We start from the raw sequence: 22,866 nt of genomic DNA, 5'->3' as shown, positions 1-22,866 counted from the left end.
GTACCTTCAAATAGTAAACATATCATAAGGGATATTATGCTCACAATAGATAGTTTTTCTTCCTTTAGAATTGTTAAAGTTGCTAGAGAAAAAGTTGAAAAGGCTCATTGTCTAGCTATCAAAGCTAGAAAGATGGACCAATTTTTGTAATTTATTTCTCTGCTATTTAATCATCTATTCGTTTGTAAAAAAAAAACACACGTACATATATTGATATGTACATGTTTTAAAATTTTAAATTTATATTCTAAATTATTTGAAGTATGTTCTAAATTATTTTCAACATGTTCTACATTATTTTAGTGTGCTATAAATGATTACAAGTACATTATGAATCAATTCTAGTAAAATTTTAGAATATGTACCATTCCATAGACATATATACATTATTTTTCAAATGATATATAATAACTTTTAGAACATATGTAATATTAAATACGCAAAGTCATAGTGTGAGACAAACTAACTTGTCTTATATCAACATATTAAAGCCTTAAATTGCCTCTTAGGAATAATTGATCATCATCATCTATCATGTCAAATGATCAAATTCAGGTATCATAAACACATCATTAAATGTTTTTTTTTTTACAAAAAGTTAATCATATAATTTATTAACAACAAAATTACACCAAAAATCCAAATTAACAACTAAAATTAGTTGAGAAAACTCGCTCATCATCAACTAAAGGGGTGGGGGAGGGGGGGTCTAAGGTTGGGAGGGGTGGGGCAGCAAGCTAGGGGAGGAGGAAAAAAACCGGGGGGAGCAAAAACAACCCGGGGGAGCAAAATATGTAGCGGGGTTGAAAAGAAAACTAGGGGGAGTCAAAAAACGGGAGGGGGGGGGGGGCAATTTAAAAGGGGTGAAGATACTTACAATGGCATTGTTTATCTTGAAGGTCCCGGATCTGAAATGGTCATCTTATTGTCTGAATCACGCCTATGCATGGAGCACCACCAATCAGCGACACGGTCAACTTTGATAGATGTGGCGTTGGAGGTAGAATCCATCGTCGCAGAAGGGTAAAATTTGTCATCAATCCACATCTGTCTCACCCTCACATAAGTGTAGGAACCCATATGATGATAGTGGTTCCTCTGTCTTGCACTATGTGCATGTTTCTCACGCTTAGCCTATAAGGTAACATGGTTAGTTTTAAAACACATCTAATTATACTTAAAGTAAATATGCATATTCTAATATAGCTTAAAGCACAATATACTTACCACCATCTTGAGCGTAGTATTTTGGGCAACAAATGCCTCCCAATCTTCTCGTTTTATATGTGTCCAAATCTCAAAAGGCATGCTCTCCGGTTGTCGTGAATCTTCATCTCCCCCGTCCTTTTTAATTTTCCTCCTCTTTTCATTCCTCTTTCTCCGTTTCGTGATCCATCCACTAACTAGTTTGCTTTTGAAAGCTCTAAATCTTTCAGCCACCGCGGATAAGAACGCCTTTTTAGCTTCATTAGGAGTAATATGGAACAAATTCTATAGAAACAAGAAATAAACTAGGAGTTAATTTTCTTATACATATACATCAATGAAAACATGTGGTTAAATACAAAAAACAAAATTACATGGAACATGAAAAGCAAAAATCGGCCCGAAATGACCTTTACTTACCCAAAATGGGTTTCATGTTCCCAAAATGGGTTTCTAAGTATATGAATGCTTTTAGTTGCCTATAATGGTTGTATATGTTTTATTAGAGCTAAATATGTCCTAACATGTTGCTAAATGCGTGAAACGTAGAACATGGAACATGAAAAGCAAAAAGCGGCCCGATTTGGCTTTCATTTACGCAAAATGGGTTTCTAAGCATGTGAAATGAGTTTTCTTGACTCTAATTGTTATATATGTTGTATTTATAGTTACATATGTGTTAACATGTGGCTAAATACAAAAAATAAAGTACATGGAACATGAAAAGCAAAAATCAGCCCAAATTGACCTTTACTTACCCAAAATGGGTTTCTAAGTATATGAATGCTTTTAGTTGCCTATAATGGTCGTATATGTTGTTATTAGAGCTAAATATGTCATAACTGCTTGTTGCTGAATACGCGAAACTAAGTACATGGAACATGCTTTGCTAAATGTTACAAAGTTAACTTACACAAGTGTCTTCCCATAATGATTTCTTCATTGCCTCGGGCACACCTTTCCACTTCACCAAAATGTTGAGTTTGCGCATACAAAACCCAATATGTTGCCCATACTTTACACGCCACTGACCACAAGGTTGACCCAAATCATTATACTCGAGGGTAATTTGGGTCTTAACATTCAAACCCTTATTCGCACCCCTCCCTTTCCGCTTCTTTGTTGCAACACTCCTTGGAATTTTGGTTGAAACTTGCAACTTTTTCTCGGCTTTTTTGGGTGGCACACTGAGCGATGAGACAGTTGGATAATCTTCCCGAGCGTTGTTGCCAACGGGGGGGGGGGAGCATTATCGCCTTGCTCCTCAAGGAGTTGAACCTTGCACATTTCCTCATCTTCCAAGCGCTTCTGCTCATCATGCGCTATATCTTCCAGTTCACCTTTATCCTCCTCCTTATCCGCATCATACTCGTCATCATCCAATGACTTATCGTATTCATCGTCATTTTCTTCCTCCACAATCACATCATCTAGGACCATGTTTGAGAATCCTGAAATATTTACAAAAAGAAATTAGAAACGCGCAAGATCAAACAAAAACAAGAAAGAAATTATAAACGCGAAAGATAAAACAAGAACATGAAAGAAATTAGAAAATCGCATACTTAAACAAAAAAAAAATGAATGAACTTAGAGAACTAGCCATGCACAGTCCCCCCCCCCCCCCCCCCCCCGCACTTCACTCCCTCCCTGGCACTGCCTACTGCCTCCCTCCCTGCCACTGCCTACTGCCCCCCTCCCAGCACTACCACCCCTGCACTCCCCACACTCACTGCACATACCCCCTCCCCGCCCTCTCATACTCCCACCCCCTCCCTGCCCTGGCACTACACACACTCACTCCCCCTTCACACACTCACCACTGCACACCCTCCCACTGCCCCACTGCCCTGCCACACTCCCCCTCACTCACCCATTGCCCTGCCACACTGCACACCCTCCCACTGCACAGTCCTCCCCCCATAGCCCCACTGCCACTGTCCCCTCCCTCACACACCCTCACTAACCCACCTCACCCACTTGCCACTCCACTGCACTCACTCTCACTGCCCTGCGCAATCCTCCCCCACTACCCAACTACCCTGCATAGTCCCCACCAAGCACAATCCCCCACCCATGCACAGTCCCCCTCACCCCCTTGCACAGTCCCCCTACCTTGCATAGTCCCCACCCCATGCTCAGCCTCCCCCCTTGCACAATCCCCCACCCCCGCAAAAATCTTTATTTAGGCCATTAACGACATTCATCTACCCAAAATGGTTTCTTCCATCATGTGACCCAACTTTACATAACTTTAATGGTGATATAGATACTAACAAGAACTAGCCATGACATTACATGCGGCTAAAAGTGATAAATTAAAGAATTTGAGCTTGAAAAGTCGAAATCGGCGCAAAATGACATCCACTTACCCAAAGTGGGTTTCAATACATGTGAAGCTAGTTTAGTTGATTTCAAAACATATATAGATACTAATAAGAACTAAACATGACACTACATGAAACTAAAAGCGAAAATTAAAGAATTTGATCTTGAAAAGCCGAAATCGGCCCAAAATGACATTCACTTACCCAAAGTGGGTTTCAATACATGTGAAGCTAGTTTAGTTGATTGCAATACATATATAGATACTAATAAGAACGAAACATGACATTACATGCGGTGAACAGCGATATATTTAAGAATTTGATCTTGAAAAGCCGAAATCGGCCCAAAATGACATCCACTTACCCAAAGTGGGTTTAATACATGTGAATATAGTCTAGTTGATTGCAATCATATATAGATACTAATAATAACTAGCCAAGACATTACATGCGGCTAAAAGCGATAAAGTAAAGAATTTGAGCTTGAAAAGCCGAAATCGGCCCAAAATGACATCCACTTACCCAAAGTGGTTTTCAATACATGTTAATCTAGTTTAGTTGATTGCAATACATAAATAGATAATGAGTAAGGGTCATTACACGACTTATTCCGTCCACCCAGGGGGAGATAAGTTGTATAAAGACCTCAAGAAGATGTTCTAATGGCCTGGGATGAAGAGAGCAGTAGCTGAGTTTGTTTCCAAATGTCTAACGTGCCAGAAAGTCAAAAGTGAACACAAGAGACCTCAAGAAAAGATTCAACCTTTAGACATTCCGACATGGAAATGGGATTCGATATCCATGGACTTCGTTGTCGCCTTACCTAGGAGTCGGGGAGGCAATAATACCATATGGGTGATAGTGGACAAACTAACCAAGACAACAAGGTTTATACATATGAAGGATACGTGGAGTATGGAAGCATTAACCAAGGCTTATGTGAAAAATGTCATTCGATTGCATGGAGTACCCACGAGTATAGTATCAGATAGAGATTCGCATTTCTTTCGAATTTCTGGAAAAAGGTCCAGGAAGCATTTAATAGTGAGCTATTGATGAGTACAATTTTTCACCCAGCTACGGACGGTCAAAACGAAAGAACTATTCAGACCTTAGAGGACATGTTGCGAGCATGTGCCTTAGAATATCAGGGATCATGGGAAGACCGTTTGGACCTCAAAGAATTCTCATACAACAACAGCTACCATGCTAGTATTAAGATGGCACCATTCGAAGCACTGTATGGGAGAAAGTATCATAGCCCTTTGTGTTGGAACGACATTAGTGAGACTGTGGTGTTAGGACCTGAGATGATTCAGGAGACAGTGGATCAGGTGCGAGTCATTCAAGAAAAGATTAAGGCTGCACCAGACAGGCAAAAATCCTATGCGGATAAGAAGCGAAGGGATGAGAATTACGAAGTCGGGGAAAAAGTATTGCTTAAGGTGTCCCCAATGAAAGGAGTGATGCGATTCGGGAAAAAGGGGAAGCTAAGCCCTAAATTCATAGGACCATTTGAGATACTGGCGAGAGTAGGCAAAGTCGCTTATCGCCTGGATTTGCCCAACGACTTAGAAATGGTCCATAACGTGTTTTACGTATCCCAACTCCGGAGATACGTACCTCATGAGTCACATGTCCTTGAACCTGAAAACGTCGAGTTAGATGAAACCTTGTCCTATGAGGAGAAACTTGTCCGGATCCTAGACCGCAAAGTGCGGAGTACGAGGAATAAGGACGTCAAAATTGTCAAGTGTTGTGGAGAAATCAAAATACCGAGGAAGCCACCTGGGAAGCCGAAGATGCGATGCGTCTGAAGTACCCTGAGCTTTTTCAAGAGGTACGTGAGTTATGGGGACGTAACTTTTCTTTTAATGGGGGAAGAATGCGATAGAATTTCGCGCTTTCACCCTAAAGTATGTTAATTATGTTAGTTATGTGTATTTACTGCTTATCTGTTGTGCGAACGTTAGAAAACGCTTGTGAAATTTTGGGACTTAGAAGTGCAAAAGATCGTCGTTAAGACTGGCTACCTCAATGTTTCGGGACGAAACTTCCTTTAAGGGGGGAAGCCTTTAATACTCCGTATTTTGGAGTTATTTTGTAATAATTAAGAAAATATAAAGAAGTTAATAAAAAGGTATTTTAGTATTATTTACAAAATAATAAGAATAGAATAATAATAATATGAGGTTTAGTAAATTTTGGAGTTTATAAAAGGTTAAATCGAATTCACTTGACCTAGGGTTGCCACTTTTTAATTAGGGGAGTATAAAAGGAAAAGAAGAAGGGAAAAATCAGAAAAAGAAAACCCTAACTTTCATTCTCTCTCTCCTTCCTCATCCGTCATTCTCCCTCTTCTCTCTCAACCGTCCTTTTTCTCTCTCTCACAAATCCTGTCTTTCTCCCTCGCTATCTCCTCGGAATCTCGTCGACGGAGACGAGGTTTGGTGTAACACCCCGAAATTTCTCTGAAATTTTCGCGCGTTAATTATTATTATTGGAGTGTTAAATTATATTTCACTAATATATTTTCAGAAAGTATAAATATATATATATATTTACATCTACATTATTTTAATCGGTATTGTTCAATGTGTTTATAATGTGTTTATTTCGTGTGGCATTGTTGTTAGTCGTATAATGTTTGTATCTGCGTTATTTATACGAAACGGACAATGTAGTGCTTGTGTCCGTGCCGAGTATAAAATGTGATAGTATAGTGTGTGCGTATTTGTATTACATTACTAATTATAATTTTCAATTTTGAAAAATACTTACTTATATATATATATATATATTATTTTTGAACGATTTTACTTGGTGCCTGAAATGTACATTATACTAGTGTTTCTTTCGTACATTGTATTATGTGTATTTGGAGGTCCGAAATTTCTGATTTTTATTTATGGTATACGAAGAGTCTTTGGACAGCTTTATTGAACTCTTGTAACATTATGATAATCAAGAGATTATCCCTTCATATACCTCCCTTAATGCACATTTTAATCTCCATCTTTTCACCTTCATTTTTCTGAAAATAGAATCAGAAAATTGTCCCCCTTGTCACTTCATTTTCACACGCCTAAACCAAAGAGATGGGAGAGGAAAAGTCTTGGTTCTTCTTTCACTATTTTCTCACAAAAATCAGTCCACATTTCTTGGTTTCAAGCTATTTTTGCACTGGTTTTCAAGCACGTGTCGAGATCATTGCATTGTGTTCGTAGGAGTCGAAGGTGGTGATATTCCAAAAGGTGTTTAGATTACATTTGAGACTATCTACTAAATTTATCTGCAAAAAAAGGTAACTAGCGTTATCCTAGTTCGGTAGAGTATAGATTTTGAACTTAGGTTGTTAGAATTACGTTAGAGAACATAGTATCATGCTAGGTGGAACTTAGAGGATTGTATGATTAAATTTTCATGTGGATTCTATGGTTGTTGGTGTTGTTTTCATGTTTTGGATTGCTACTATGATCTTATTGATAGGACTTGTCAATTAGTTGTTTTCTTTTTGGTTGTGTGGTTGAATTTATTTGATTGGTTCTCTTTGATTTTGCCTTGGATTGGAGTTGTTGTTGTTATTGGTGAAGTTTTGACACATGTGAGGGTGTTTGGTGTTGTGTGTTGGCGTGGGTTGAGTTGGAGTGGACGTAGGAGGCTAGTGCAAGTTTCGTGGGATTTTTGGTGGGCGTACGAGCGAAGCTCGCAGGCCACAACAGTAGCTGCTCGCGACTCGCAAGCCTCATCGAGAATCGCGATGGCAGGATGTTGCAAACCGCGACGAGGGGTCTGTCCCTTGGGTTGTTCTGCTGTGTTTTAAATTCCTTTTTGGTTTGCAGCTTATGTATCTTTGCTTGGTTGGTCTTAGGTATGTATACTAAGGATGTTTGAGTAAGCTTTTGTTGGTTTAAGTGTTACATTAAGGGTATGTGCCCAATTGTGTTGGGTAGCTTTTGGTTATTTGCCTTGAAATGGGTCGGTTACTTGTGTTTGGCTATGTAGGCTCATGGTGGAACCTTGATGGGTAAGATTGTTTTGATTTGCTCTTATAACTTGTTATATATACATTGAAAGTTGGATTTGGATTAGTTGGCGTATACCTTGATGTGTATACTTGTACGTTGTTGAGTAGTGTGATTCTAGGAACGGTATGGTTCTAGAGGTCTCGAGTAGGTGATCCTAAGAACGGTATGGTTCTAGGAACTTGAGTTGATTGTCCTAAGGGCGGCATGGTCCTAGGAATTTGTGTTTGATCATCCTAAGGGCGGTATGGTCCTAGGATTTTGGTTACTAACCTTGGGCGGTATGGTCCATAGGTTCACTACAGGTGGTATGATCTGTAAAATTTAGCTATTCGAAAAGGGCGGTATGGTTCCTCGAATATGCAGGCTATTTGAAAAGGGCGGTATGGTTCCTCGAATAAGCAACGTAGGCCTTGGACGGCATGGTCCAATAAGTCTACTCATAGGCGGCATGGTCTGTTGTGTTTGAGCTTGTTGACCGCATTTGTTGCATGGTTTACGGGGATTTCTTGTCACTAGTGGAAAAAAGCAGAAGGGCTGCGCTGAAAATGGCATGTAGGGCTGCGCTTTTTGACAGCAGCCCTTTCAATAGCAGCCCTTCAGTTTTCAAGTAGGGCTGCGCTAGTCAGGCGCAACCCTTCACAAGGAAGGGCTGCGCTTTTTACTAAAAAGCGCAGCCTTTATAAGCTAAAAGGGCTGCGCTAGTTTACAAAAAGCGCAGCCCTTCATGTAAGAAGGGTTGCGCTTGTTCTAAAAAGCGCAGCCCTTTTATGAAAGAAGGGCTGCGCTTTTTAGAACTAGCGCATCCCTTCTCCTATTATTTTTTTTTCTTTTTTTAATTCTGCACCTGCATCTGCACACATCCAGACCTGCATACAGCACCTCTGCACCCACCCCCCACCCACTGCCCACCCCTAGCCCCCACCCACCAGCCCACCCCACTGCCCACCCCTAGCCCCCACCCACCAGCCCACCCCTCTCCCCACCCACTACCCACCCCCACCCCCACCCACCAGCCCACCCCACTGCCCACCCCCAGCCCCCACCCACTGCCCACCCCCAGCCCCCACCCCTACCTCTGCCCAGCCCCCACCCCCTGCCACACCCCTCCACAGCCCACCCCACCCCACTGCCCCCTCCCAGCCCACCCCTGCACACCCCCTACCACACCCCTGCACCCCCATCCACAGCCCACCCCACCCCCACCACCCACCCCCACCCAAAACCTCCCTTGGACAAAAAAAAAGCGCAAATTAAAATACGATAATATATGACAAGTGGAGAAAGGTAATAATTAACTTCATATATATTTAATAATGTAAAAAGTGTACATAGGATTGATAGAAACTAGTACATTCGAGCTAAATCTCATCCTATGCAATCATCGGTAATGTGGGACACCAACTTATCCCGAACTTCATCAATTTCTTCTTTGGTGAAGTTCCTCAAACGTGGTGTGGAATTCGCATAAACCTTGCAAAACAACCAAGGAATAAATACATATTTAAAAATTCAATCATTTTACCGTAGTTAGTACTTCTAAAAATGACATATACCTTCCCGAAATTCAATCAAAATCAAGTGGGGTGTCTTAATTGTTATTATGATCGATTGTACCTCGTAGTGAGTATGGTATCTTGATATTGTATTCTCTGGTGTTGTTTCTAATTATTTAAGTTCCTTATCTGTTTCTATTGAGCTGGGAGAACTGCTAGTTACTCCCCACTGATTGTGGAAGTTGTTGAAATATTGTGCAGATGGTGATGCTGTTTACAATTGTCACGGTTTGGACCGGGGTTGTGCGTTATAACCATGTGAGCAAGGAAGTGGTGCTTGTTATAGTGGATGAGCACTTCGAAGCTAGAATTAGGACTAGTTACTTAGTCGGTTTTAAGTAGCTACCTCTTTGTTTGTCATGTATTTTGAACTACGGTTTTAGCTGTCTTTTGGTTTGGATTTTCTCTATGATGGAGGGTTCTTTTGGAAACTATGTTATGTTTTGAGACTTGTTGGAATGAGGGTATGGGACCTCATTTTCCCTTTTTATATATATGTGACTTGGAGTTTGATTAATGTCTTTGAAGGCTTTACCTATTTATAGTTTCATATTCTACTCCATAGAGTAGCACCTCCGTCCTATTTGGTGTTTCCCCTGCCATTCTATGTATCATTTTCTTTACTATAAATTTTCACTCTTCTTTGATTTAGACGGGATGTTACATTTGGTGTGCGAGATTTATTGTGTGTGGTGTCCAAAGGTTCGAGTGAGGGAGTGCGAGCATTCGTTCGCGTTCGAGTGTTGTGCGAGGCTCGCGTGTGTGACGCGAGTGTCGGACTAGACTGTGTTGTGCGACGCGAGGCTTCGAGGGAGTGCGACGAGTGTTCAAAGGTTGTACTGGTGTTGCGCGAGCGTTTGCGGCAAGGTTGCATGACGAATCTGGGTTTGTGCGAAGTCGCAAGAAGGTTTGTGCGAGACGAGCGAGCGACGGACAAAGTGCTGCGCGAAGTGCGACGAGCGAGCCTTCGACGTGGTCTGGCTGTGTGCGGGCCGTGAGGGTGTGGTTCATCGTGCGTCGCTGCTGTGGTGGAGCGAAGTGACGTGCGCGAGGGTTTCGGTTCCGGAGGTCGGTCGCCGGAGTTCTTTTGCCGGCGAGATTTAGCGGTATAAACCTAATATGTACATATTATATTAGTTTAATTATATTTTTTTGTTTTCATAATTACATTAAGTTGTAATTAGTTAATTAGTAATCAATTAGACTGTATAATTAGTTTTAATTTATTATTCTGATTTTAGTTGAGAATCTGGTTATAATTAAGTAAGATGGGAAGAAGAACAAATTATATTACTGTTGTTAGTTGGAGGTACCATCATGTTATGCGAACCAGACTTTTGGACATAAGATGACTTTTGGACATAAGACCTGACTTTTGGACATAAGACTGGATTGGACTTAAGATTTTTGGACATAAGACGTGGTTGGACACTTGGCTTGATTGGTTGGGTAAAAGTAGTGGACTAATTACACTAACTAAGTTTAGTTTGCTCACTAACTTTGACTCCTAAAAGACGCTAAACTCATTAGAATACAAAAGTAACGAAAGTTCATGAACAAGGAGTTTAGCTATCATTTATTTCGAATTACTAGATCGTTATAGTCTTAGTTATGTATTAGTTGATAATGTTATCAAGGACGTAGCACTAAAGTTTTTATTTAACGGTTTAGGTCCCAATTTCATAAGCGGAACGTTCGATTAAGACAGCGAAAATTCTCCGTTACAAGGTACGTACGCGTACCAGTTTAATCCCAAGTACTAGTATCATGATTAGGTTGCAATCTATTCTATTGGAACCTAGAAGAATGATAGGGAACGTTTGATTGTTGAGATTTTTTGGTTAAACATTTGTAATTTGAAATGGATATGTTGCATTAGAATGCTTAATACTATCGTAGTATAAATATGAGCATTATTAATCTGGTCCATAATGTAACAGGTGTGTTACAAGAGATACGATTTGAGCATTGTAACTAAGAGAACATGTAAATGACTCTATGTGGTTATGAAATGAATGGACAGTATTGAAGTGAATTATGGCAATAACTTGTAGCTGGACTCCCTACAAGTGATGAACAATGGGGGGAGTGTGGGACTTATCCTACACTCCTACACAGGCCTACTGTGACGACAGTAGTGTCCTTATATTTTTGATAACTCAAGTAGGCGGAAGGTTTCGTTCGATCTTGGGGGTTATGCATACTAAGGTGATGGGTGTGAGACGGAACAAAACCGTATTTGCATTTCATCTAATAGACCAAGGATTCAGTAGCCCGTATGATTCTAGTCAGATGATGGTGCCCGTTCGATGCCAAATAAATAAAGATTAAAGGATGTAACATAATGTAGTATCAGGCTTAAGATTGTTCATGTGTGCATCATTTATGCTTATATGTATTCATTGGTTCATTACATACTCAGCATAGCTGATTGTGTGTTATTATGTGTTTGTTGACCTGTGATGAACCATTGATGCTACAATGGGGAGCAGACTAGGTGTGTTGGTGCTGTTGCATGATATCTAGCATACGAGGGCTAGTCTTTAGTTTTGAATTTAAGCATTTTGAATTAAGTACTATTGGATTTTATAGGACTTACATAAATGATTTGTGGTTTGAATAAAAGGGGTCGTCGAGGATTCCCGAGTTGTATTATATTTTTGATTTTGCCGCATTTTAGTTTTGAGACAATGATTTGAGTTACCGTTTTTCTATTTATGCCTTGCGTTTCATCGCGGCGGTAACAATCCCAAAGTCGATGCGACGTAGCTGTAGACATGTATGGATTTTGGAGGGTGTTACAAAACTAGATTCAGAGTCAGAAGCTCCTATTTTCAAAGACGTTTTTAAACCATTTCAAAATGGGTAGTATGGGATAGGATCATATAGATCATGTTATGTGCATTAAGTCATAGGAATGATTTCAGCTGCATATTCATTTCGTGCATTGAACTCGTATGTGTTGATTGTTTGTTTAATTGAAATTGTGAAAGATTCTTGAAATCTTCAAATATGACTAGATTAAGAGAGTGTACAAGGATAGGTCTAAGATGATGTTGGACTAAAAACTTATTTTAGTATGAAATTACTTCATTGATCAAAACGATCTTAATCCTACATGTGAATTTCAAAGTTAAGATGAGCATTTTAGCTCCTAAACATTATATATATAATGTATGTTTTTCAACCCTATTATATACAAAAGCTTAGACTATTTTATTTTCTTTATTTTCGCAGATGGTTTTCGACATAGGTTCTAAAGATTATCTGATGAAACAACCAGTAGGGGAGGATTGGGATGTTTGGGCTTTTAAGATGAAGGCTGCCATGGATTATAGAATCATGCAAGGGGAGCAGTGGTTAAGGTCTGAGTGTTCTATGATACATTTTATGCTTCGGTATGTCGCAGACATAGAGCCTTATCGATTCGTTCATCGTAGGTATAGAGATATGTTGTAATAGCCGTATTTTTAAGCAGGTTTCATTAAAAAGATAATTGTATTTTATTACAATAATTGTATGTTAAATTATAGAAAAAAAACATATTAGAAAAGGTGAATTTTAGTACCTAAATGTAATTTGAGTTCAAGATAGATTTTCGAAAAAAAAAAAGAAAAAAGAGAAGAATAATTCTATTCATTTTGTCATCTCTCGTGGCATATGTAGGAGTTGCCACCTTATAGCCTTGTTGTCAAATTCCCAAAATCCTTCAAACAAATAAAGGAAGCCCTAAACCCCAATTTCATTTCTTCTCTCACTCACTCACGGTGCTTCTCCTTCCTCAGGTTACAATCGGTTTTTAAACTCCTCTGCCGGCGTTATTGTCGTCGTTCTTGCGCCTAGTGTTGCCGGAATTTCTCTCTCCTTTTGTTCTATTGTTGATTCGTGTTGTACGGTGGTTGTTGCCTCCCCGCCGTTCTGTCTTTCTCTTTCCTCTGCTTCTGTTCGGTGCTGCTATTGTTGATGTTTCTTGCCGGCGAGCTGCCGCCGTCATTGCATCACCTGCTTCGTTAATGATGCTGGCGAATTTTCTCTCTCCTCTGTTCTGTGCTGCCGGTATGTTGTTGTTGCTGCTGCTCCTTATTCGTAGATTGTTGTTAAGCTTCAATTAAGAGATTCTTTGTGAAGGTATAAAATTAACTCTCATCTCTCCTTCTATGTTTTTGTTCCAAGAATTCATGTTGTGGTATAAATTGGTTTATTTTGTGACAAACCTTTTGGTAATTAGTTCAATTCTGAATTTTTGTCTTTGATTGGCAGAAATTAAATTATGGTGAGCATTTTTAAATTTTAAAGATTGAACCTTTTCACTCTAAACGATGGGTTAAAGCTCAAAATCTGTATTTTTGTTTCTTAAGATTAGTTTATGAAATTCTTTGGTGAATTGGATGGGTTATCTTTGTTTTCTATGATAATGTTGGATGCTCAGTTTCATATATTTCATACATTGATCTAAGGTGTAAGTTAAATTATTTTCACCTCTTCTGTGCAAAAGGAAGAACTAAGTTTGTAATTTATGTTGGTGTTTCAGAACTTTCTTTTGATTTCTTATTGTCATCACTCGTTTTGTACAGGAAGAACTCATATATTTGTTTGGGATGCAATTTTTAGTATAATAGCAATAATCAGAGAGTTAGAGAAATGATGAAGTATGAGGGCCTATCTTGTTTAAATTGGAGATGTGATCAGATGGGTATTTCCTTTCAAATTTAATAGAATGAGAATTGAGCAGATTGATGCAGGTTATGTTGTTAAAGGATTAGTTGTTTAGATAATTAGCTCTAATAATAATAATAATAATAATAATAATAATAATAATAATAATAATAATAATAATAATAATAATAATAATAATAAAAGTCGAAGGATTGGTTTTTATGTTAAGAGTAAAATGAGTAATATATTGATTATATTGTAATTCTTATTAAGGTGGATTGTGGGTATTAATCTGTGAAGGCGAAAGAGTCTTGGAAGCTTAGAAGAAGTTGTATGTGAGAATTGATTTGCATTTGAGGTAACCTTTATGTTCAGCAAAATGAATTTACATACCCATGTTGTATTGTGTTTTAATATCATACATTGCTTATAGTCATGGCCATGGTTATAGATGCATATTTATAAGTTAATTGTGAATTGATATTTGATGGTTATGAAAGAATAATACTTTGTTATATTATTGGAATTGTTCGGAAACTATAAAGTATTCTAGAAATGTGATTTGAGTATGATAATGAGAAAATGTTTTCGAAATGGTTTTAGCTAGCTTAGTTTATGAACTGAGATGAAGAGTGGGCAAGGTACAGGAGGAGTAAAATGATTCGTATATGAGTTAAGACTAGATAAGGTCGAATATTATGTTAAGTTATGTTATAAGCCTGTACTTGCCAGCGATTTATGTAATGTGATTAAGCTATGCCAGCGATATATTAAAAAGATGAATCATTTCCGAACAATTACCAACTTTGTTTCTGATATGAAAATGTTTACGAACCAAAACCGTTTTGACGGGCTGAAGTAAAGTTACTGAGTTTTTCGCTCATTTTAGTTTTGTTTTTGTTTTGTATTTTCTTCTTTAATTTGCAGGTTTGTATTGGGAGCTCATAGTGGATCAGAAATAAAGAATTGGTGATAAAGTTGTAAATATATTAGTGATTCGAAGTTAGATTTAAAATATAAGTTGTTGAATATTAAGTTCTCATTTGATATTTAAGTATTATATATATTTGGGATTTGAGTAAGGTATTATGTAATCTGTTATTTGGTTATTGAGGATGATGTGTTGTGGGCCCTGACCCACAGTTCCAGGATCGTTTAATAGTTATGTTTTCCGCTGCGAGTAAATATTAATTCGAGGTTATTAAGTATTAATTGAGTTTTATGAATGTTAAGTATGATTAGCTAGCAGCTCGGAAGTGCGGGCTGTTACAGGTGGTATCAGAGCATGGTCGTTTTAGAGTTGTCGTGATCTTCATATCATGGCATATGAGGTTAAGGAAGATATTTGGGAATGATTGAAATTGATTGGGTTATTAGTTAGTTGAAAATTGAGGAATTAGAAAATGAGAAATTAAAGGTTGAGTGTTGGGAAATTTGCAAAAAGTGAAAAGTCTATTGGGTTTTAGATTTGAGTGGTTATAAGAAAAAGTTCGAATTATATTGATTGAGATAGCAGAAAGTTAGAATTTTTTTTTTCTTTTGAGATGTTATAGTTTATTATGAGTTCTGAGGAAATTTCTGCGAAATGTTTTATGTAATGTATTCATTTTGAAATGATCTAAAGTTTTAAGTTTTAAATTTCGAGGACGAAATTTATTTTAAGGGTGGTAGATTGTAATAGCCGTATTTTTAAGCAGGTTTCATTAAAAAGATAATTGTATTTTATTACAATAATTGTATGTTAAATTATAGAAAAAAAAAACATATTAGAAAAGGTGAATTTTAGTACCTAAATGTAATTTGAGTTCAAGATAGATTTTCGAAAAAAAAAAAGAAGAGAAGAATAATTCTATTCATTTTGTCATCTCTCGTGGCATATGTAGGAGTTGCCACCTTATAGCCTTGTTGTCAAATTCCCAAAATCCTTCAAACAAATAAAGGAAGCCCTAAACCCCAATTTCATTTCTTCTCTCACTCACTCACGGTGCTTCTCCTTCCTCTGGTTACAATCGATTTTTAAACTCCTCTGCCGGCGTTATTGTCGTCGTTCTTGCGCCTAGTGTTGCCGGAATTTCTCTCTCCTTTTGTTCTATTGTTGATTCGTGTTGTACGGTGGTTGTTGCCTCCCTGCCGTTCTGTCTTTCTCTTTCCTCTGCTTCTGTTCGGTGCTGCTATTGTTGATGTTTCTTGCCGACGAGCTGCCGCCGTCATTGCATCACCTGCTTCGTTAATGATGCTGGCGAATTTTCTCTCTCCTCTGTTCTGTGCTGCCGGTATGTTGTTGTTGCTGCTGCTCCTTATTCGTAGATTGTTGTTGAGTTTCAATTAAGGGATTCTTTGTGAAGGTATAAAATTAACTCTCATCTCTCCTTCTATGTTTTTGTTCCAAGAATTCATGTTGTGGTATAAATTGGTTTAGTTTGTGACAAACCTTTTGGTAATTAGTTCAATTCTGAATTTTTGTCTTTGATTGGCAGAAATTAAATTATGGTGAGCATTTTTAAATTTTAAAGATTGAACCTTTTCACTCTAAACGATGGGTTAAAGCTCAAAATCTGTATTTTTGTTTCTTAAGATTAGTTTATGAAATTCTTTGGTGAATTGGATGGGTTATCTTTGTTTTCTATGATAATGTTGGATGCTCAGTTTCATATATTTATACATTGATCTAAGGTGTAAGTTAAATTATTTTCACCTCTTCTGTGCAAAAGGAAGAACTAAGTTTGTAATTTATGTTGGTGTTTCAGAACTTTCTTTTGATTTCTTATTGTCATCACTCGTTTTGTACAGGAAGAACTCATATATTTGTTTGGGATGCAATTTCTAGTATAATAGCAATAATCAGAGAGTTAGAGAAATGATGAAGTATGAGGGCCTATCTTGTTTAAATTGGAGATGTGATCAGATGGGTATTTCCTTTCAAATTTAATAGAATGAGAATTGAGCAGATTGATGCAAGTTATGTTGTTAAAGGATTAGTTGTTTAGATAATTAGCTCTAATAATAATAATAATAATAATAATAATAATAATAATAATAATAATAATAATAATAATAATAATAATAATAATAATAATAAAAGTCGAAGGATTGGTTTTTATGTTAAGAGTAAAATGAGTAATATATTGATTATATTGTAATTCTTATTAAGGTGGATTGTGGGTATTAATCTGTGAAGGCGAAAGAGTCTTGGAAGCTTAGAAGAAGTTGTATGTGAGAATTGATTTGCATTTGAGGTAACCTTTATGTTCAGCAAAATGAATTTACATACCCATGTTGTATTGTGTTTTCAATATCATACATTGCTTATAGTCATGGCCATGGTTATAGATGCATATTTATAAGTTAATTGTGAATTGATATTTGATGGTTATGAAAGAATAATACTTTGTTATATTATTGGAATTGTTCGGAAACTATAAAGTATTCTAGAAATGTGATTTGAGTATGATAATGAGAAAATGTTTTCGAAATGGTATTAGCTGGCTTAGTTTATGAACTGAGATGAAGAGTGGGCAAGGTACGGGTGGAGTAAAATGATTCGTATATGAGTTAAGACTAGATAAGGTCGAATATTATGTTAAGTTATGTTATAAGCCTGTACTTGCCAGCGATTTATGTAATGTGATTAAGCTATGCCAGCGATATATTAAAAAGATGAATCATTTCCGAACAATTACCAACTTTGTTTCTGATATGAAAATGTTTACGAACCAAAACCGTTTTGACGGGCTGAAGTAAAGTTACTGAGTTTTTCGCTCATTTTAGTTTTGTTTTTGTTTTGTATTTTCTTCTTTAATTTGCAGGTTTGTATTGGGAGCTCATAGTGGATCAGAAAATAAGAATTGGTGATAAAGTTGTAAATATATTAGTGATTCGAAGTTAGATTTAAAATATAAGTTGTTGAATATTAAGTTCTCATTTGATATTTAAGTATTATATATATTTGGGATTTGAGTAAGATATTATGTAATCTGTTATTTGGTTATTGAGGATGATGTGTTGTGGGCCCTGACCCACAGTTCCAGGATCGTTTAATAGTTATGTTTTCCGCTGCGAGTAAATATTAATTCGAGGTTATTAAGTATTAATTGAGTTTTATGAATGTTAAGTATGATTAGCTAGCAGCTCGGAAGTGCGGGCTGTAACATATGTGGACCGAATTAAGAGGGGAATTTTAACAGAGAAAAGCATACCTACTGGCACCAAAACCTTCCTACTGAAAAACATTTCCTAGTTGACCTCAAATACTGCGAGAATGAGTGGAGGCTTCGTTAAACAAGAGGTCAAAACCCTTCTACTTCATCACCATCAGCCCGAAGAACCTATTATGTGGGGGAAAGTTCGGGAACTAGGGCCGTAGATGGGAGTTCTGAGAACCCAAGGGTCAAACCTGAACCACAAACGCCACCTAGAGTTGCAAAGAGGCCAAGATACCAAGCGTTTGAAGACGAGCTAGTACCTGAGAGCTACCAGAACCTTAGAACCATCACCTACATCTCCGATGATGAGAGGAACAATAGGACTTTTATCGTAGTAGTTGACGGGGATCAGGCTGCACCGGTATTAGATGAGGAAAATGAGGATGATGAACCACCCCCACTAGAAGATATACCTGTTGAGGAAGAGGAACCTGTTGAGGAAGGAGAACCTGTTGAGGAAGAAGATCCTGTTGAGGAAGAGGATCCCATTGAGGAAGATGGTCCCATTGAGGAAGAAGAACCCATGGAGGGCGAAGAACACCTACTGGAAGACATACCCATTGAGGACGACAAACCTAATGCAGATGAAATCGACGTGGAAGGAGTGATAGAGGATTTTGAATCAGAGGATGAAGCTCGCCGCCATAGTCCATAATTCCTCTGGTCATATATTTAGGATTAGGACTTTTGTTTTATTTTTGTCGTATTTATTCATTTGTTTATTTCAGTGTTAATAAGGCTTGCATGCCGAATAGTGAGTAGCATTACTTGGTTATTTATATATATATGGTATTTCTTTACAAACATTACATTTCCATTTTCAATAATAGTACATGGTGTTATTCTTTATTATTGATTGTGGCATATTATTTAAGATGATTGTAGTGCAAGTCAGCAAAGACTTGATATTTGTTCGCAATAACTGGTTATATGCACAATGTGTATCGTTAAATGAGTTAAAGATTATGTGTAAGTCACTGAAATAGCTATTACGTTAATTTCAGCGCAGAATGGTTCGAACGGGAGGAGCTCTGGAAACCTCTCTCAATATCGAGAAATCGATACGTGACCTGGTACAAATCATTGCCAACCTAGCCCAAGGTCACAACCGTGATGGGGATTTATCTGAGAAGGTTGCCCGTAGAAACCCACCTATACTGAACAGGAAAGGGGGACATGAGGAATTAGAAAACTGGGTTGGGGAATTCGACAAACTTTTCTTCACCCTATCCTGCCCTGATGAGAAAACCGTGCCCTTAGCTAGCTACTACCTACAGGGAGATGCCCATTTCTGGTGGACCCAAGCTAAGGACAACCTTATGAGTCAACCTGGTTTTAGGTGGGAAACCTTCAAAAAGGCCTTGAGAGACAAATATTACCCTCCATATCTTAAGAAGCAGAAAGTCCGGGAATTTATGATGTTAGAGCAAGGGGCCCTGTCTGTGGAGGAGTATTACCGGAAGTTCATTGAGCTGATGAGATTTGCCCCGGAGATTGCCCCTACTGAGGAGGCTAAAGCCTCGAGCTAGGACTTACCCTTGACCTGGAAGGAAGACTGGGGGAGATACATTCACCTCTTTAGATCACGTGTTTAGCAAAGCTGCTCATCTTTATGCCATCAAGAAGAGAGAGGAAGGGGGTAAGCTTGGTGAGAAACGCAAAGATAATTCAAACCCTGAGGGCCAAAAGTTTGAGAAAGCATAATAGGAACCAAAACCATCAAAACCCTCAAAGGAATTTCAGTAAGGGACCCAATAACAACAACTCCAATCCCAACAACAATAACCGCAATAACAACGCCAACAACCGCAGACCTGAGCGTGTGTATAGGTGTAAAAAGTGCCCTAACAACCATCCTGGTAAGGACTGTGAAGGTAATAAGGTCGAATGTCGAGAATGCGAGAAAATGGGACATAGAGCATACGAGTGCTACTCGAAAAACAAACTGAACCCCAATGGCCAAAAGAAGGGGAATTATGGGGACAAGCCCCGTAATGGACACGGGAATGGAAATGGGGTAAGTGCTTACAATGGGAATTCTAACTACTCCAAGCCTTCAACCAACACCAACAATTAGATCTCTAATGGATACAATGCAACCAATTCCTAAGATAAGGGCAAGAGGAAGCTGTACATGATGACGACTAGAGAAGAAGAGGCTTGTAGAGATGTCGTCACGGGTACATTTTCTATCAACTCCACTCCTGTTAAAGTATTGTTTGATTCTGGAGCATCATTGTCATTTATTTCCCATTCAACTGTTAGAACTTTAGCATTGATCGAGTCCGAGTCGATTTCTATGCCTATAGTTATTCCGTCTGGGGAGACTGTTAATTGCTCTAAAAGATTTCTAAAAGTGCCACTGAAAATAGGGGAGGATTTCTTTCCTTCTAATCTGATAGAGTTTAACTTATCAAACCTAGACGTTATTTTGGGGATGGATTGGCTTGGAAAGTACATGGCTAAGATAGACTACGTAGACAAGGGATGGCCCTTATTTATGTGTTCGGTGAGAAGAGTTGAGGATCACTAGTAGAATAAATGTTATTTGCTGCGGTGATATTGCTGCGGTTTTACTTATACGCAACAATATAACACGCAAAAAGAAAAGAAAAAACAGAAAATAACAATATTGCTGCGGTTCCCGCCCTAAACCGCAGCAATATTGTTCAACGGATACATTTTGAAAAAAATGTGGGGCCCTGGCCAGCTAATATTGCTGCGGTTTCCACGTAGGACCGCAACAATATATTAAAAAATATATATATAATATTATTTAAACCTATTGCTGCGGTTCCTATACAAAACCGCGGCAATAGACTTTTAAAATTATAATAAAAAGGCCCATGGATGCGTTTATTTATCTGATTTACCAGTTAGGGTTTCCTCCTCTCTCTCATCTTTTCCTCTCATCATTTCACGCCTCCCCCTCATCTTCTCTCTCTCCTCCCAATCAAGCCGGTTAACCGTTCGAAATCAACGGCTCAATCACGCCGGTCGACCGTTCGAAATTAACGGCGTCGCAAGGTCCCTCGCCAGATTCGCAAGGTCGTCGCCAACCGTTCTTTGTCGTTCGTTCGTCAACCCTCTCTCGTGGGTCGGTCGCCAGATTCACAAGGTCGCCAGATTAAATAAGATAAAGTACTTTTCTCTCTCATCCTCTTCATCCGCCATTTCCGACCGTCGGTCGTGGTTTACAAATCTAGGTCGTCGCTCGCCTCTCGTGGTCTACAAATCTCGGCCGTCGCTCGTGGTCTACAAATATCCGTCGTCGCTCCACCAGTAAACCGCAACTGGCGACACGCGAAGCCCACCAAACACACACACAAAACTGGCAACACGCGAAGCCCAGCGAAGATCTGGGCGCTTGTTTTTGTTCTTTTTTTTTTCTTAGATTTCATTGTTCGATTTTAGTTTTTTTTTTTTTAGATTTGATTTTCTGATTTTCTTCTTCTATTGTTATAATTTTTTAGATTTAGTTCGATTTTAGATACTGTTATAATTTTCATCATCTTTTTGTTGTAAGTGAGATACTATTACTATTTAGGAGTTTCAATTCTTTTGATTTATTGTTAGTTTCATTTGTTGTGAATGAATGTGGTGTCATCTTTCTCTTAAAAGATCTGATGCTCATTTGTTATGTGAATTTGGTGGATAGTGCATGGGCTATTTGCCTGGTTCTAATTTTTCAAATTTAATATCAAAAAAAAAAATTTACCTGTACCCTGACATATTGCTGCGGTTTTGCTAAGGAACCGCATCAATATGCTTATATAAATAATAAAAAAAAGTAATATTATTGCGGTTTCTTGACCAAAACCGCAGCAATATTCTCTTATAAACTGATAACACATAATTTTATTGCTGCGGTTTGGCCTAGAAACCGCAGCAATATCTGACATATATTGATGCGGTTTGAAACCGCAGCAATGTAATTATTACCTATTGCTGCCCCCTTAATTGCTGCGCGCCCAAAACCGCAACAATAGGCCACTTTTTTACCGCAACAATAAGCATTTATTCTACTACTGGATGATCCGTTGAGGCCTCAAGATGTGCCCATAGTCCGAGAGTTCCAGGATGTTTTTCCTGAAGATATACCTGGTATGCCTCCAAGGAGAGATGTAGAGTTCACCGTTGACCTAGTATCTGGGACTGGACCAATTTCGAAAGCCCCATATCGAATGGGTCCAGCAGAAATGAATGAGTTGAAGAATCAGTTGGAGGAACTACTCGATAAAGGGTATATTAGACCTAGCATGTCACCATGGGGAGCACCCGTCTTGTTTGTGAAAAAGAAGGATGCTAGTTTGAGGTTGTGTATAGACTATCGGGAGTTGAACAATGTCACTATGAAAAACAAGTACGCATTGCCTAGGATTGATGACTTGTTTGACGACCTTCAGGGTGCGGGGATGTTCTCCAAAATAGACCTAAGGTCAGGTTACCATCAATTGAGGATTGTTGATCATGATATACCCAAGACTGCCTTCAGGACTAAATATGGTCATTATGAGTTTACGGTCATGCCTTTTGGATTAACTAATGCACCTGCAGTCTTCATGGACCTTATGAATAGGATCTTTCGACCCTACCTCGATAAATTTGTCGTTGTGTTCATAGACGATATACTGATCTATTCTAGGAGCAAGGAGGAACATGAGGGTCATTTGAGAGTCATTTTACAGGCACTTAGGGACAACCAACTATATGCGAAGTTTTCGAAGTGTGAATTTTGTTGGAAAGGTGTCATTTTTGGGTCACTTTGTCTCCAAGGAGGGTGTGTCAGTAGATCCTGCAAAGATCAAAGCCGTGAGTGAATGGCCTACCCAAAGAATGTCACAATATAAGAAGTTTTTTTGGGGTTTAGCCGGTTACTATAGGAGATTTGTGA

At 38.4% G+C, this 22,866-nt stretch overlaps 1 protein-coding gene and 2 long non-coding RNA genes across 3 annotated transcripts; all 3 read left to right on the top strand.

Annotated features, from left to right (window-relative positions):
- Window positions 1-13,994: 13,994 nt before the first annotated feature.
- LOC125493335 (uncharacterized) lies at window positions 13,995-14,852 on the top strand. The gene is made up of 2 exons (XR_007269879.2): window positions 13,995-14,128; window positions 14,698-14,852. It is a non-coding gene; the product is annotated as an uncharacterized LOC125493335 (long non-coding RNA).
- An 856-nt stretch (window positions 14,853-15,708) lies between these two features.
- Window positions 15,709-17,762, top strand: LOC125493448 (uncharacterized). The gene is made up of 2 exons (XR_008967756.1): window positions 15,709-16,115; window positions 16,922-17,762. It is a non-coding gene; the product is annotated as an uncharacterized LOC125493448 (long non-coding RNA).
- A 51-nt stretch (window positions 17,763-17,813) lies between these two features.
- Window positions 17,814-18,627, top strand: LOC104883244 (uncharacterized). Its single transcript, XM_048637277.1, has 2 exons — window positions 17,814-17,829; window positions 18,086-18,627. Exons 1-2 carry the CDS (start codon window positions 17,814-17,816, stop codon window positions 18,625-18,627), a joined length of 558 nt encoding a protein of 185 aa, XP_048493234.1.
- The last annotated feature ends 4,239 nt before the right edge of the window (window positions 18,628-22,866 follow it).

The sequence above is a fragment of the Beta vulgaris genome, chromosome 9 (genome assembly GCF_026745355.1).
Source record: "Beta vulgaris subsp. vulgaris cultivar EL10 chromosome 9, EL10.2, whole genome shotgun sequence".
NCBI lineage: Eukaryota > Viridiplantae > Streptophyta > Magnoliopsida > Caryophyllales > Amaranthaceae > Beta > Beta vulgaris.
The sequence above is the reverse complement of the archived record's forward strand: the minus strand, read 5'-3'. Positions and strand labels throughout refer to the sequence as shown.